The sequence below is a fragment of the Pelecanus crispus genome, chromosome 8, assembly GCF_030463565.1.
Source record: "Pelecanus crispus isolate bPelCri1 chromosome 8, bPelCri1.pri, whole genome shotgun sequence".
Classification (NCBI taxonomy): domain Eukaryota; kingdom Metazoa; phylum Chordata; class Aves; order Pelecaniformes; family Pelecanidae; genus Pelecanus; species Pelecanus crispus.
The window spans coordinates 12455859-12470401 of record NC_134650.1 but is presented as its reverse complement, the minus strand read 5'-3'; the positions used below and the strand labels follow the sequence as shown (position 1 = coordinate 12470401).

The 14543-nt window shown below is 44.4% G+C and overlaps 1 protein-coding gene across 1 annotated transcript in view; it reads left to right on the top strand.

Moving 5' to 3' along the window:
* Positions 1 to 383: 383 nt before the first annotated feature.
* The window catches only part of UBTD2 (ubiquitin domain containing 2), a 53369-nt gene continuing 39209 nt past the window's right edge, over positions 384 to 14543 (top strand). The window contains exon 1 of the mRNA XM_075715689.1: positions 384 to 453. Within this exon, the coding sequence (XP_075571804.1) occupies positions 384 to 453 (70 nt within the window). The remainder of the gene's footprint in view (positions 454 to 14543) is intronic.

The window sequence follows — 14543 nt, the reverse complement described above, 5'->3', positions numbered from 1 at the left end:
CCGCCCGCCGTCCCCGCCGCCGTCGCCCGGGGGGCGAGGGGCGGCCTTGGGCTCGGTGGCGCCGGGCCGCGGCCAGGCCCCTCCCGGCCTGCGGGCCCCCGCCGCGACAGCCCAGGCGAGGCGGCAGGCCGGGCCGGGCCGGGCCGGGCCGGGCCGAGCCGAGCCAGGACCGGGGCCGGGGCAAGCCCGGGGCCGGGGCGGGCACCGGCGGGCCGGAGGCGGAGCCGGGCGGCGGGAGGAGGCCGCGCCTCGGGGGCGGTGTTGCAGAGCGAGGAGGCGGCTCCGGAGCCACCGCGCCTGCCCGGCCGGCGGCGGAGCTCGGCTACAGGGGGAGGGGGGTGGGGGGGCGGCTCGGCGGCGGGTCTGCGGGCCGGGCGGGCCCCATGGGCGGGTGTGTGGGCTCCCACCACGACTCCTCGGGCAGCCTCAACGAGAACTCGGACGGCACCGGAGGTGAGCGCCGGGCCCCGGGCTGGGCGGGGGGGCGGGCGGGCGGGACGCCCCCGGCGCCGCGGGGGGACCCCGGGGCGGGCGCTGCGGGCCGGGGCCTATGGCGGGGACGGGCCCGGGGCCGGCGCCGGGCGAGGGAGCTGCGCTGTCCTCGCCGGCCTCGGGGCGCCGCGCCCGGCTTCCCCCCCCGCCCCCCCCCCCCGCCCGGCCCCGACGCGGCCGCCCGGGCCGCAACTTTCCCGGGGCGGCGGGGGTGTGCGGGGGCCGTGCTGGGCGCCCCCGGCCGGCTTACGGCCCCCGGGAGTTCGGCGGGGTGCCCGGGCGGGCGCACCCCCGGCGGGCAGAGCCCCCTCGACCCGCGGACGCGGCCCCGGCGTGGCGGGGGACTCCGCGGCGCGGCCCCTCCGCCGGCCCGGCGCGGCCCGGGGGCAGGCGGCTGATGAAATACAGACAGGCTGGGGAAAGGGCCTGCCTGGGGCTCCCAAACTTTGTTTTCCTTGGGCTCAGCTCCCTGTGGTGTGCGGAAAATAATTCTTCAGATAACTTAGATCCTGGCACTGCTGCGGGTTTGGGTTTTATTTTTCTTTTTATTCTCTCCAAGAAAGATGGATGCTTTCCTCCAGCCTAAATCCCCCATGCTAAATAATCAATTTCCAGCGACTTCAGATGCTGGAGCAGCGTTGTTCTCACTCGTGTGCAAGTGCACACCTACTTAGTGAGCGCAGCTTCTGTGGAAACGTTGCTGCAGCGTAAGCACCCTTTACCCTTATGTTTTTCTCTACCTAAATGTCTGAATGATTGCTTTTTCAACGTTCTTAGGTTTGTGGACCCCTGATGTTCTCCAGCTGAGCTGTGTATGCTTTATAGTCATTTAAAATCAGCCTACCAACATGACACTTGACTTATAAGCAGTCCTCACGCGTGCAGGATCCACAGACTTCAGGCCCAGAATTGCTGACCTAGGTCTATATTTTCCCCTGTGCCTTATGCAACATTATTTATCAGTCTGGTTTTATTTCGGATGCCCTAGCTAATGGGTATTCTGTCGTATCAGTGACTTTGCTGTCATTCCATAATGTAAAAAAATGCAGCACTTACAATTATATCTGAAGCAGCCACCTGCTGATTAATGCCAGATACATAGTTCATAGAAATACCAGAAAGTCCAGCTGCTAAGAACTGTGTAGGATTTAATCAAATCATTGTCATTAAAAGGCATTTTATAGCTTTGTCTAGTACGAGTCTTCCTTGCTCTTCTTCTCTATTTAAAAAAAAAATAAAATAAATGGGGGGGAAGAAGTGAGTTATCCAAAATGCATCTGTACTAAGCAGACTTCCAACTGGTAAAAAATGCAAGGGAGTCAGTGCGGAAAGGACCAGAGCATACTAAAAGTCAAAGAAAAAGAATGGCAGGAATCATCACATACCCCAAAAGTCTTGACCGAAAATAGCATTAAAAGCTAGGTTGACGTTTATTCTGAGACCTGCTTCAGTAGGTAGGTGTTATGAGGTGAGATCATGTCACAGAAATAGGCTCGGTTTAATTTCCTCACTCTTATCTTGCCCGTGGTGTTGAATGAATGAGATAGGAGGGAAAAAAATGATCAGAGTTTGGCTGATACTGTAAAATAGTCTTATTACATGCCCAGTAGCAGCACGAGGTGGGTACTTTCCATCCAAGTTGTCTACAGATTGCTGTCCTGGATGGACTGACTGGGAGCATGTTTCTGCTTGGTGTTTACACGGCATGACACACTGCTGCTGTAGGGTTAAATAACCTATTGTGCTTGGTGCGTTAGAACAGCAGCTGGGTTTTTCAAGATGTAAGAGATGCGAAATGCATGTCAGCTGGCTTGTGTTGATTCATGCTCTAAGGATAATGTTCCTTAAGGTTGTCTCGCTGAAGTGAGAAGTGATGAAATTTCAGTTGAATTATGGGTTTCTTAGAACTGTCTTAAACAATCAGCTACAGCGTGCAATAGCCTGTTTTGTAATGTTACGTATCTGTTCTTGCCTCTGAACAAGAAAAAAAGGGGGTGTAGGTTAAGCTGAAAGAACCTCAGAGTATCTTTTATAAATCTAACTCCTGAGATGTCAAAGTCCAGCCTGTACTAATTCTTAGCTTTACAAATTCTGCAAACGTGCCCATGCCAAGTATGAAATCTGACTTGCTCTCTCGAGGGAGCTTATGTCTTGAGGCATCAGCAAGCAAACCAGCTGAAGCACAAGTGAATGCTATTTGGAGACTAGACCTGTGCAGAAAGGCCACTTATTCCTGTTTCCCATATAAGGCTCATTTCCTCTGGCTCCTGGGCTGTGACCTAGTCTGGTGTATCTGCTTTCAGATTGCTGTCAGCGAGCAGGGCCACATCATTTATAAATCTCAGGAAGGTATTTTGGAACAGAAGCATCTCGGTTCTAACCAGAGCATTGCCAGTGATGGACTTACTTTGAGGAGGCTTTGTCTTTTCCCCCCGAATGGTGAAGTTTCTTGGAGAATTACGAGTGGTCAAGAGATTGATTAGATGGTAATAGCAGCGCTTGACGCTGCATAAAAGTGGGAGCCAGATCTCAAGTCTAATTCATACTGGTCTTGGTCTATTAGAGTGCTGTGTAGAGCTGGTGAAATCTTGCTCGATTGTATCACTGGAGTTGAGATGAGGATTTGCCACATCCCCATATTCTCCTTGGTCCTTTTGTCAATCACTGGCACTTCCCGTTACTTCTCTGCTGCTCAGCAAAGCTGACAGCATGCCCTGACCGCGTGAGCTTCCTTTGTCTTTTACTATTGGTATTTTTCAAGGTCAAAATGCTTGCATGTATCCAGAGAGCTGTTGCATATACTCAGGTGTGTCTCCGTGTGTAAGACTGAGTTAATCAAAAATACCAGCTCTCCTACGTGTGTACCAGCTTATTGCACGTTTCTGTTCGCATTGACCGAAGCGGGAGGAGTCTGTTCCATAAAAAGAATTAAACAGATGCTGCTCTGCCTATCCTGCTGGAAATGAAATGGTCTTTGCAGATTGGTACCAGCTGTTTCATTATCACTGCTCTTTTTAGCAAGTTTTCATTTCAACAGAACATTGCTTGTCATATTTAGGAAAAAGTTCCTGTCTCGATGCTTGGTGCGTTGTAGTCCAACTACTGCTTGTATTGAGGTAGGTGGGTGTCCTGGATGGTGAGATGGATTTATTGGTGAGACTAAAGGAGGTACAAAGAAGAATAAATGATGATCGTTAAGTCATTTATAGACACAGGGTTTGGTGTGTCGTCCCCCCCCCACCATCCCTTTAGCTCACCTGTCTCCCATCAGATGCTCCAAGCTTTCAGGAGCTGAGCACTACATTTCTTCTTGCTGTGTCTTCTCAAAGGTAACTGAGTTTCCGCAAGACAGTGAGATGGGGAGAAATAGCTGTTCTCTGGCCACTTACAGGTTATGTGACTTCTTCAGTGGTGTGTTCAGAAGAGCATTAGGTTTGGAGTTAACTGCTGGAAAACTCTGCATTTGTGCCTGTAAGTAAGGTTTCATAGCTTATCAGGTATGTTTGGTTTAGCACAAACAGGAGAACTTGCATTGCCAACTTGCCATCCCCACAGGCAAGTCCTTTTTGGAGGGCTCTTCTTAAATTTCTTTTCTTTTCTTTGGAGGGGAGCAGTGGGAAGGAAAAGGAGAAACAGGAATCCGTTCATTTTCTTCTGGCGAACTCCTAATGCAATTAGAAGTTGCACATTACTTTGTCTTACTTGGTAAAGTTCAGTGAGACAGTTACTTGTGTGGAATAACGAAAGGGCAGGAAATCTAGTGTCTAGAAGTACGGGCATGACAAGTCATTACAGATTAAGCCTTTTGGCTGCAGCTGTCTGATTGCTGCTGTGTTCTCCTTGACATGATGTTCGCCTGCCTGCTGGAGTTCTTATCTCCCTTCTTTGTTATAGAAGACGGTGATTCTGTTTGAAATTTGTCGTCTTTACTGCTGCCCCTATCACCCAGCAGTGATAATAGGGACAAGTGGAAATAGGGCTGCACATTTGACTGACATGCTAGAATAGGCGATTATTAAAGATATAAATTCCTCCTGCGGTATTTGATGCAATGCTAGAGCTTCATTAACTTCTAGAAAGCCAAATATTGTGCTCAACCTCTGTTTTTGATAACTGGACAACAGTTTCTTAAATATTTTCTTTAGAGTGCTGTGCAGTGCTGCATATCACATGTCTAATTTGAAGTTACAATAACTGCTTTCATGGTGCTTCTATGGAAGACTGACCAAGGGAATTTGCATATTAAGTAGTTAGATTTGTTGCTCACAATTGGACTAATACAGTAGGGCTATGCGTGGCTTGCACGGCGGGGTTAAACAAGCATCTCATGACTGAGCAGTTAATAGCATTTGGTGCCTACCCCTTGTATTGGAGCATACAAAGAATCTCCCACTTCCAGATTGCATTTTGCAGCGCGTTACAGCTGTTGGTTGCAAGCTGTGATAGTGTGTGCCTGCACACAGCTGCTTCCTGGGGTTTCATTGCCATCTAAAGGAGGTAGCTCTAGACTTCAGGTAGTTCCTGCTGCTTTGTAATGCAACCCTGAAATACAGTGCTGGATATGTTTTTGCGAAAGTAATAGTAAATCAGAGCTGGCATTAGCTGTTAGGTCTTACTGTGGCTTTAAAAAAAAAAAAAAGGAATAATAAGAAAAGCTTAGCATGGCTCTTACAACTTGCTCTAAATCTCTCATGATGTCCACAAGAGTACGTGTGGTTTTTATCAGGGCTTTGTAATAAAAGTAGCCTTTAATGACTCGGTTTCCTGAGGGCTGGGCACCCACAGCCTTCTTGAGATTATTAGGGTCTGTGGATCTTGTGCGGAGAATGCCTGATAATTCAGTCCCAAGTATTTTTCTACTGGAATATCACTTTGATGGTGTGACACTTTTAATTTGTAAACTAATAGACTTTGTTTTGTTTTTCAGGTGATAACAAAACAAATAACTCTTAGAAAATGAAATAAGGTGTTATTTTTACTGTTAATAAGGGCTGACAAACACAGCTGTTCGGTTTCCTTTTTGGCATTGTTCCTCCATGTAATTGTTTGTTTGGTTTCTAGATGAAGTGATTTGTTTTAATTTCTCTATTTGGGATTTCAGTGATGAAAGCAGCAATGTCCTCTTTTGCTGAGTATTAAATATAATAAATTGAACATTCATTGTGCTTTGGACGTTTTTGATAAATGGAAAGTATTATTAGTTGCCTGTTTGAATAAACTCTAAAAAAGCAGTGATCCACTCTTATTGCAGCAGGGAATATGATAGCTATTATTTTTCATGTGAATGTTGAATAATATAATTTATGAGTCACAAATTATAATACAGTTGAAGCCAGAAAGAAAGATTTGCCTTATAGTTAAGTCTTGCCAATTCCTGCAAGTCGTCTTGCAGGTACAAAGAAGGATCAAGCTGGCCACAGCTGGTCTGAAAAAAAGAAAGAAAATAAATATCTGAAAAACTTCTGACCAGATGACTGTGTTTGAGAAATTAATACAACTGCTCCTTTGCTGTTTTATAAGCAAAAAAGGACTGTGATATTTACAGGGTTTGATGTGAAAAGTGCTTTCACTCTGTCTTGTAGACAAATGCCGTGTATAAAAGTCAGTTACATTTTTAGGCAGTTGTTTCCAGTTTGCTACCTCTGCTTCACTGCCTTAAAATTCAGACTCCTTTGATGCAAATACTTCAGGATTTTTTTTTTCCCCTCTTAGTCCTTAATTTTTTAATTTTTTTTTTTTTTCCCCCCAAATTGCTTATGCCTGCTACAGGAAAGAACAGTGTACTGTCCGGTAGGTGCTTAATGATCCTCCCAGTTCCTTCTCGCCAGATTCAAAATGACTTTTTGAGCGTGGCTGGTGCAATATGTCCTCCTCTCCTGCAGAGAAGCCAGATCCCAGTGCATCTGTGGCCATGCAGCATGGCTCTCCCAAGTACTGCTGAAAGAAAATGTAAGAGGGCCTTGGTTTTCCTTCCCATGGGGTGTTCCCTGAGAAGAGGCACAGCTGGGTGTGCAGCCACAAGCTTTCCCTTCCCGGAGCTGGTGGCGTTCCTGTCTCAGGAACGGAAGAGCATTTCTGTGGGGGAGTTCTGCCACACAGCAGCCAGGATGAAGCAGGGAAGTCTGCGTGTGGCATCTCTTGGGCGCATAGTGCCTAGGCGGCAGCTTAAAGGCAGGAGCCATTGGTCCACCTTCATCTTTTGTATGTGTGGGTGCTTCAGGTGAAGTTTGTGGGGTTTATTTTTCTTCCAGCTGGAAGCTCTGTAGGACTCATCTTTCTTTTGCAAAAGTTGCATTATGAAACTAAGCCTTTCTAAATCTTCCTAATTCTGCTTTTAAAAGCTGCTCCATTTAGACAGCTGTAGTCATCACTATTGCAGTAAAAATAGAGTTAGCAGGAGGATGAGGTGGTCCTCAGGGATGTCTTGCCAGTTTGGGATGCTGAATTTCAACATGTGGAAAGGTGCTGACCTTGGGTGGATGCCAGGGCGATGCGAGTGTTGCATGTGTACAGTGGGTTTTCAGAGGCATCTGCTTGATTTGTTTACTGAAAAGCTGTGGGGTCTGTTTGCTCACAGCAATGCTAAGCCTTTGGCGTTTGTATTGTGACTTGGCAGCGCGGGTGAATCCGCACGTTGGGAGCGAGCACGTGGGGTGCATCGGATCCACTGGCTGGGGAAGCGCCTGTGCCACGGCTGGTGGGAGGCTGGTGCCTTGCATCACTCGGCATGGGAGCGTGATGAGAGCGACAAGGCTCAATTACCCAAAATCAGCAGGGAAAGGCTATGAAGTGACCTGTTCTGTGAAGCAGGTGGAGTACAAGGAAGAATAAAAAAGCTGAAGTCAGTAACCTGGTTTCTGGCTGTTGAATGAAACACTTTACTTGCACTCTGAGGTTTTCAGCTAGAGCTTAATCTGCTGCCTATATGTTGTCTGGCTGGAATCTAAGATTTGAAGAAAGAGAAATGCTTCACTACTTGGGAACCAAAGAAGTGCAGGGTTTGGTTTTTTAAGGGGGGGGAAAGCTTTTCCCTCACATTGTGATTGTGTTTCTAATGTGACAAGAAAAATCTAATTCGATGTTTCATACCAAGTTACCAATACCAGCGAAAGAATGATGCATCCAAAATCAGCACGAGTGCTCATTGCACTGCTTGTACAGTCGATGGAAAACACCTATAGCATAGTATGTAACTTGATATTTTACTGTCTTGACCTGTGCGCAGTAAAATATGCAGGATGTCTAACGTGGTTTATTTAAGGTTCAGCTGGAACCTGAATTTTGCATTTGCTGCTTTCTGCTGACCCTGGGCTGATCTCACTGCTATTAGCCAGGCAGTAGATTTCTCTCCTGGCATGCTTAGATTAGGTTTGTGCAAATGAGAGATGGACAAAAGATGGGGCAGTGCAAACTGTGTAAAGGGTTTTTGTTCTGTTTCCCACCTTTGAAGTAAAATAAATGCTGCATGGAGCTGGAGTTTCTTAGGCTACCTTGAATATTTAAAATGACATAGGTAGCCTGTCATCCTGAGACTTCCCAGTACTGAGAGATGCAGGGGCACTGCAGGTTCTGAAGGTAGTAAGTGCATGAGCCATTAATACATGCTAGCAATTTGCAGGAGCTGTTCTACATCCAGTTGACCTATTAGGGCCTAATGTAAAGCATTTGAAAATTGTACTTCATAAAGTAGAAATACTGGTGGAGATGGGGATCCTTGCTGCTGTGCTTGCGTATTAGATCGCTTTAACAGCTCTTCCATCCTTCTCTCAATGGCCTTTTCTCTTCCCATCTCCCCACGTCCTTAGCAAACATGATTTAAAAGGAAAAATTCAAAGCCCTGCTTGAAAGCCATTTGTGGGAGGAGATGGGCACAGTTTTGAAGAAATGATTTTTCACTTCTGTAGAAACTCAGATGAGCTGAAGGGTTTTTTTTATATATATATGTGTGTATATATATAAAAAGACATCCTTGTGCTGAAGATTAGGTAGAAGGAAGGGGGGTTGGGGAGTTTCTGATCTATCGTGTGGTTTTCCCACATTCTCAAACATGAAAGAAAAGGCACTTTACAAATGGTAGTGAAGAGTGCTTTAGTAGTTTTCAGTGAGAACAGGTGCTGCCCGAGGGAAAAAGATTAGAGTCTGAAATGTGAAAATGTATCATACAATGCTGTAGATTGCATGTTATCTTTACACATGTTTAATAGGGGAAAATTTACCCTTAAAATATTCAAGCTACTGTTATTGACACTTTTTAATAAATAACTAAAATACTTTTTCATAAAATGAAATTAGAAACATTTAATAGTTTATAAAATATTATGGTTTATAATAATTTATAATAAATGTAGCAACTATAAATAATTCTCCTGGTTCAGACAACATATGATGTAGGAAAGCATTTTTCACCTTTTCCCAGTAGAGATGCGTGTTCTTTGAGAACAGTCTCAGGGCCTGAGATGGCATTGGGAGCAGAGTACAGTAGTTTGGGGTTGGAAGCTTGTTACCTTTGTATTTTTAAAATTCAGTAGTGATGCTCAATTTCTGCTCTCACGCTGTGATCAAGGGCACTCTGGATTCATGAGAAGGATCTCTCATGGCTTTTACTTTGTCGCTTTATTTTTCCGCCACAGAACTATCATCTCCTGTGATTTCTTGTCTGTATGGGTAAATACAGTCTTTTTGTAAAAGAGTACCTACGAAATAGTGGATAGTACCTGCAGCTGGTGAATGCCATTTTCTCCTGCCAGTTTTTTTTTTGGCAACATGCTGCTGCTTGAGCGTCTGAGCCTGCTGTAGAGCATTGGCAATTGCAGGATAATGGCTGACAGGTGAAAAGGTAATGATTTTAGTAAAAATTGCTAATTCACACGCTTCATATGTACTGCACAAAGTATTTCTTGGCAAAGCTATAGCAAAGCATTGTGTATGTCATATGCTGGACTTATTAATGCCTTCAGAGTGTTTTCAGGTGCATTTGCTTCATCTCTGGTGCAAGTAAAAGCTGTGTATATCAAAGTAATGCCTTTAATTCAGGATGCTTAGCCTTCAGTTGGGCTCTCACCCCCCAAGTGCTTCTGAACCTCTCTTGCATGAGTCATTTCATTGCGTCCCTGTCCCCCTAGGGGACAAGAAGGACCTGTGGAGCCATGCTGGAAGTGAGGAGAGGACACTCAATGACTCTGAACATGGAACCACGTTTTAGATACTTTTTTGGTGCAGGACCATACTGCAGGTAAAAGTCCCAGTTCTACTAATCGCAAGCTCTAGTTGCTCCAAGCTTGTTAACACACAGACTGAAGCGAGGGTGGGAAGACATGGGCAATAAGCAGTTTGGAAGTGTTAATGGGAAGCAAAGTGTAGCATATGTGTTAAATAGTTTGGAAACCATAAACGTTATCTGAAGGTTGGACTAACAATTTCTCTAACTCTTGCTGGATGTATTCGCGAGGAGGCTATATTTGGTGGCAACAGTAGTTAAACATACGTTCAGATGAAGCTTAGCACTCCAGTCCTTCACACCTCTAAGTAGCATCATCCTTCGCTGTTCCCGGATTTGGTCTGGAAGCCTGTTCGGGACGTGATGCGAATGCCCTGCTTGCTGAGGGTGAGCGGATCTCTTCCTTTGCCTGTGCATTACGTACATCCAGTGCATGTAATGAGCAAACCTGCTGAACGGGTGGTAAATCACAGGTCCCAGCTGAGGGTTAGCACTTTGAGGGGTGAGGAAGGGGAAAGCTGTCAAATATCTATTTAAACTTTTTTTGTAAGGAGTTGGAACTCACTTGTGAATTGCATGTTGATGACTTGGCTCAGTAAATACATAACAGACTGATTTTTTTTTTAAAACTTTTTTTTTGCTATGTGCCTACAGAAGTACATTAAAAGAACATGGGTTGCTATAAATACAAGCAATAAATAAAATTATGTTCTGTAAAGTGCTTATATCGGATATTATTCTAAGGTTTAAATGCTCATTTGAGATAAGGTCTCTTACTCGTGTGTGTTTTTTTCACATCTGTAGATCTCCATTGTATCTTTATCCAAATCTAAAACTAGTTCTGGTGCCAAAATAACTTGAATTGCAACAGAAAACCACGAGTATTGAAATCACATTGCTCGATTAAAATCACATGCTTTGAATCAGTCACGTATTGTATAGCCTCATGCTGATGTTACTTAATGCAATGTCCCATTGCTGCCTTAATGCAACCGAAACAAGCGCATTCGTTGTACGTATCCACGACACTCCAGCTGCTGCACTGATATTACAGCACAAAAATGGCTCAAAAAATACTCCAGGCTCAGTTTTTGGCTTTAACTGAAACTCCTTCGGAATGGAACAGGAGGGAATACACAATTTTAGTCTCTCCTCTGGGAGAAAAAAGGAGCAGCAGCATTGTCAGAACAAGTGAGCGTGGATATTGCAGTTTGGTACTGCAAGGCAACACCAGAATGAGAGTCCTTTAGGTGTAAATAATCTTCTAGTTCTTGAACTCTGGCTCGTGATAGAGACTTTCTAAACCAGTGTGCTTTCTCTCAAAATGAGAAAAAACAATCCAGTGTACAGAAAGATTATTTTCTTGTAAACCTCTTAAAACAGTTTAACGGTATTTGGGGTATCTTTTCTCTTCTAAATGGCATGAACCCTTAGCAAACACACCAGCTGCTTCTCAACTGTGATAGAGCTGCCTGGGCCACCACCGCCTTGGGAAGATCATGATGTACATAATGCAGCGTGTCCAGATACAGATTTCCAAAAGCTTTTCTACCTTTTGTTTACAGAGAGAAACACTACCAAAAATAGAGTTTTTAGTTAAAGGAAAACTCCAGCGTTTCATGGAGTGTATCCTTCATGGATCTTGTACAGCTGGTCTCTTCTTAAAATCACGTTTCTCTGGGGGCAATGCGCTTACAGCTGGAATCGTGCTGTTCCTGAGTACAGGTCATAGTCTGGGTCTCTGTTGGGCTAGCTCATGAATACTGAATAAATTGAACCAAAGGAACAATACTGGCCCCACAGAGTTTACAGTCCGATAACTGGCCATCACAGGTTTGGTGGAAGCAACTTCTGCATTTTCTGAACTGTCCTTGTCCATTTTTTTGGTCGAGTAAGCTTGACCAGAAGGGAATTCTTGATTCCTAACCCTACCATCTTGCAGCTGTTTTTAGCAGTAATTAATGCTTCGAGGTACCCATGTTTTATAAGGTACCATCTCACTTCTAGACCTTCACCCACCAAAAGTCCAGTAAGGCGTTAGCAGAGGTGAATCTCAAGACTTGTGTGTGCTTTGCGTCCCTGGGAAGTTTCATGCCCTTTCTAGCAGAAGGACTGGTCTGTTGTGCACCTAATTCCCCTAAATACTATTCTTCTAGTAATTAAGTTTAAGTTGGGGAGGACAAGAAGTCATGCCTTGTGATTTAAATTACCACTCTAGCTTTTTAGGCTGCTTGAAAAGGGAAATACTCCACTGGTTTTTGAAGAGGCAGTGCCCAGCAGCAGGGAAAACACGGTGACCCCATTTGAAAAAAGAGGAATTTGGGTTCCTTGTTTGTCTTTAACATAGCAGGTGTCACTTAGTGCTGCTGGTGGAGACTTCTAAGTGTTTTTGACACAAGTCGGTTATGTGGAGACTGCTTACCAAACCAACTGGGAGTAGAAATTTGCGGGTGCATTATTTGATGAACCCCAAATGAAACACCCCCTTTGTACCGATCCTATTGATGGGGTCTAGCTAACTGTTTCACCTTGGAGTAGCGATTACACATACAGAATGGGTGGGCTGTTTTAACACTCCCCATTCCCAGCCTTCATCTGTCCCAGGACATGATCAGTCATGATCAGTTCCCAGGGAGCAACTTTTTCTCAAGAATTTATAAGAAATCATATTTAAAGCAGTGCTTACCACAGTTTCCTCAGCATATTGCATCAGAAAATAAACAAGTATTTCTTTTGCATTTTATATAACTGTTCACTTACAGAATTCACTTTTTTCTGGCTTTATCCATCCCAAAGAAGACAGGTGTTTTATCTTAGGAATGCAGGTGCAATTTTTTTACTCCAATTATGTTCTTTCTGATGATTATATTCAGCGATAATGCTATGCTGCAGGACTATGGAAGAAACGACATTAGCATTTTATCTTATTGTGGAGGGAAACTTATTACCAAGAGTTAATAATTTGCTTTGAGCTCCACATTAGTTAGGAAAATATTATAGATACTTGGGGGTAGGGGAGGAAGCATTTCAATTCCTGCCAGTGTCCTACCTTGTTAACATCTCTTGGCAGGCTACATCCAGAGATATGCTGAGAGCGCTGCTATCTGATCATCAACCCTATTAATAAAACAGTTTTGCAACACTTGTGCAAAGTCTGAGATGGCAGTGCCGGCAAAGGCTTCTCTATTTCCTAGTTCAGTGCTGTGTCAAACAGAATATTTTGTCTTAAAAATTCTACCAACTGATCTAATCTTGTCTTAAAACTCTTTCCAGGTTTGTCTGCTCAAGTATACTGTTGCTATCTGATTGCTCTGCCTGCCAAACTTCCAAGCTGAATTCATCTTCCATTGATAAAGTGCACTTCTAGCTGCTCAGTGCAGTCACCCTTCCTTCTTTCATGTTTCATTTCGTTATCATAAATCAATATGAGGTTTTTTTCCAGCTGAAGGAATTCTTGCCATGCAATTCAGACTTGGGTATCTGCACCATTTCTTTTCTTGTTCTTATTTTGAAACTTTCCAACTTTCACTTGTTTATGTTGCAGGTTAATGAATAAGGAACCCTTTTTCTCACAAAACAAATATTTTTCTATCAAGATATTTCAGTACAGATTATTATGTGTTAAAGTCAATTTTGATGCTAAATAATGAGCCCCTTTGAATGAGATCTTTTCAGCTGGGGAAGCTGGGGTAAGTGCTACTCAGACATGAACATTTTCTGGTGCATTTTTCTCATGCTCATCCTTAGCTTTTACATAGGTCAGAACCTTTGGATTACAGAGCTTCCCCGCCCCCTTCCTCTGTGGCTAATACTACAGCCTGCTCTTCCTGTGGAAATGCAGTTGAGGCTGATTAACTGAGCACCGGGTACTTTATTGACCAGTCTTTAAATGTTCCTAGGACTAGCTTTTCCAAACAGTGTGATTGCTAAAAACATACATTATTTCAATGGTCCTCTTGGAGTGGCAATTTGGATTGAGAACTTGGGACAGTTTGGATCAGCTCCTGCTGTTCCAGGTGTAGGTATCTAACAAAGTGGAAGACACAGGCTCTTCTGTGATAGCCAAGAGGAAATGCTGTGCTTCAGGGAGGGGAAATTACAGCATGCTCATAGAAACAGGGGTTGGTCCGGAATACGAGAGATCAAACTTCCAGGTTTAGTATGAAGAGAACGTACAAAGAGGATTATTCTTCCTACTTGATTTTTCCAACCGTCTCTAAGTAGTTGGTATTCATCTTGGACGTACCCCAGCAAAGATTACTCTTGCCACAGCAAAGGAGTCTCTTGTTTCTAATTGCATTTCTGATTGTTATTTTTAATAGCCTCTGTTGCTAGTAGTGCCTAAATATTGCTGTAATAGGGAGGGTCCTGAACACTGGCCATAGTTTTATGAACCAAAGCTACAGCTTAAAAAGTAAGCAGCAGAGAAACTACTGTTGGAAGAAATCACTGCCTGGGGCCTGGCCTGAGCTGAACAGAGCTGCTTGGTCTGCTAGAGTCCCAGCTGTATGCTTTCCATCCCTAGTTTTGATACAGGCTTTTAAAAGCAAGGAAACGTAAATACTTTCTTTGTGTACGTATGCTATTCGCTGGGGATCTGAATTGGGTTTCTTTCATGTTTATGATTTGATTGCTACTGTGATGGAGTCTGAAATGCAGCCCCAGTTCTGCTGGGTCCTGGGTTTGAGACGCCCTCGGTCAGAGCCGCAGAAGCGGCACTTCGTGGTCATGGTTTGCTCATGAGAACACAGTAATTAGTACAGCAAGCTGGGTGAGTCTGGAATGTACTTGCATCCAGCCATTTTTGTGAATTCTTCTTTTAACTGCTATAGCC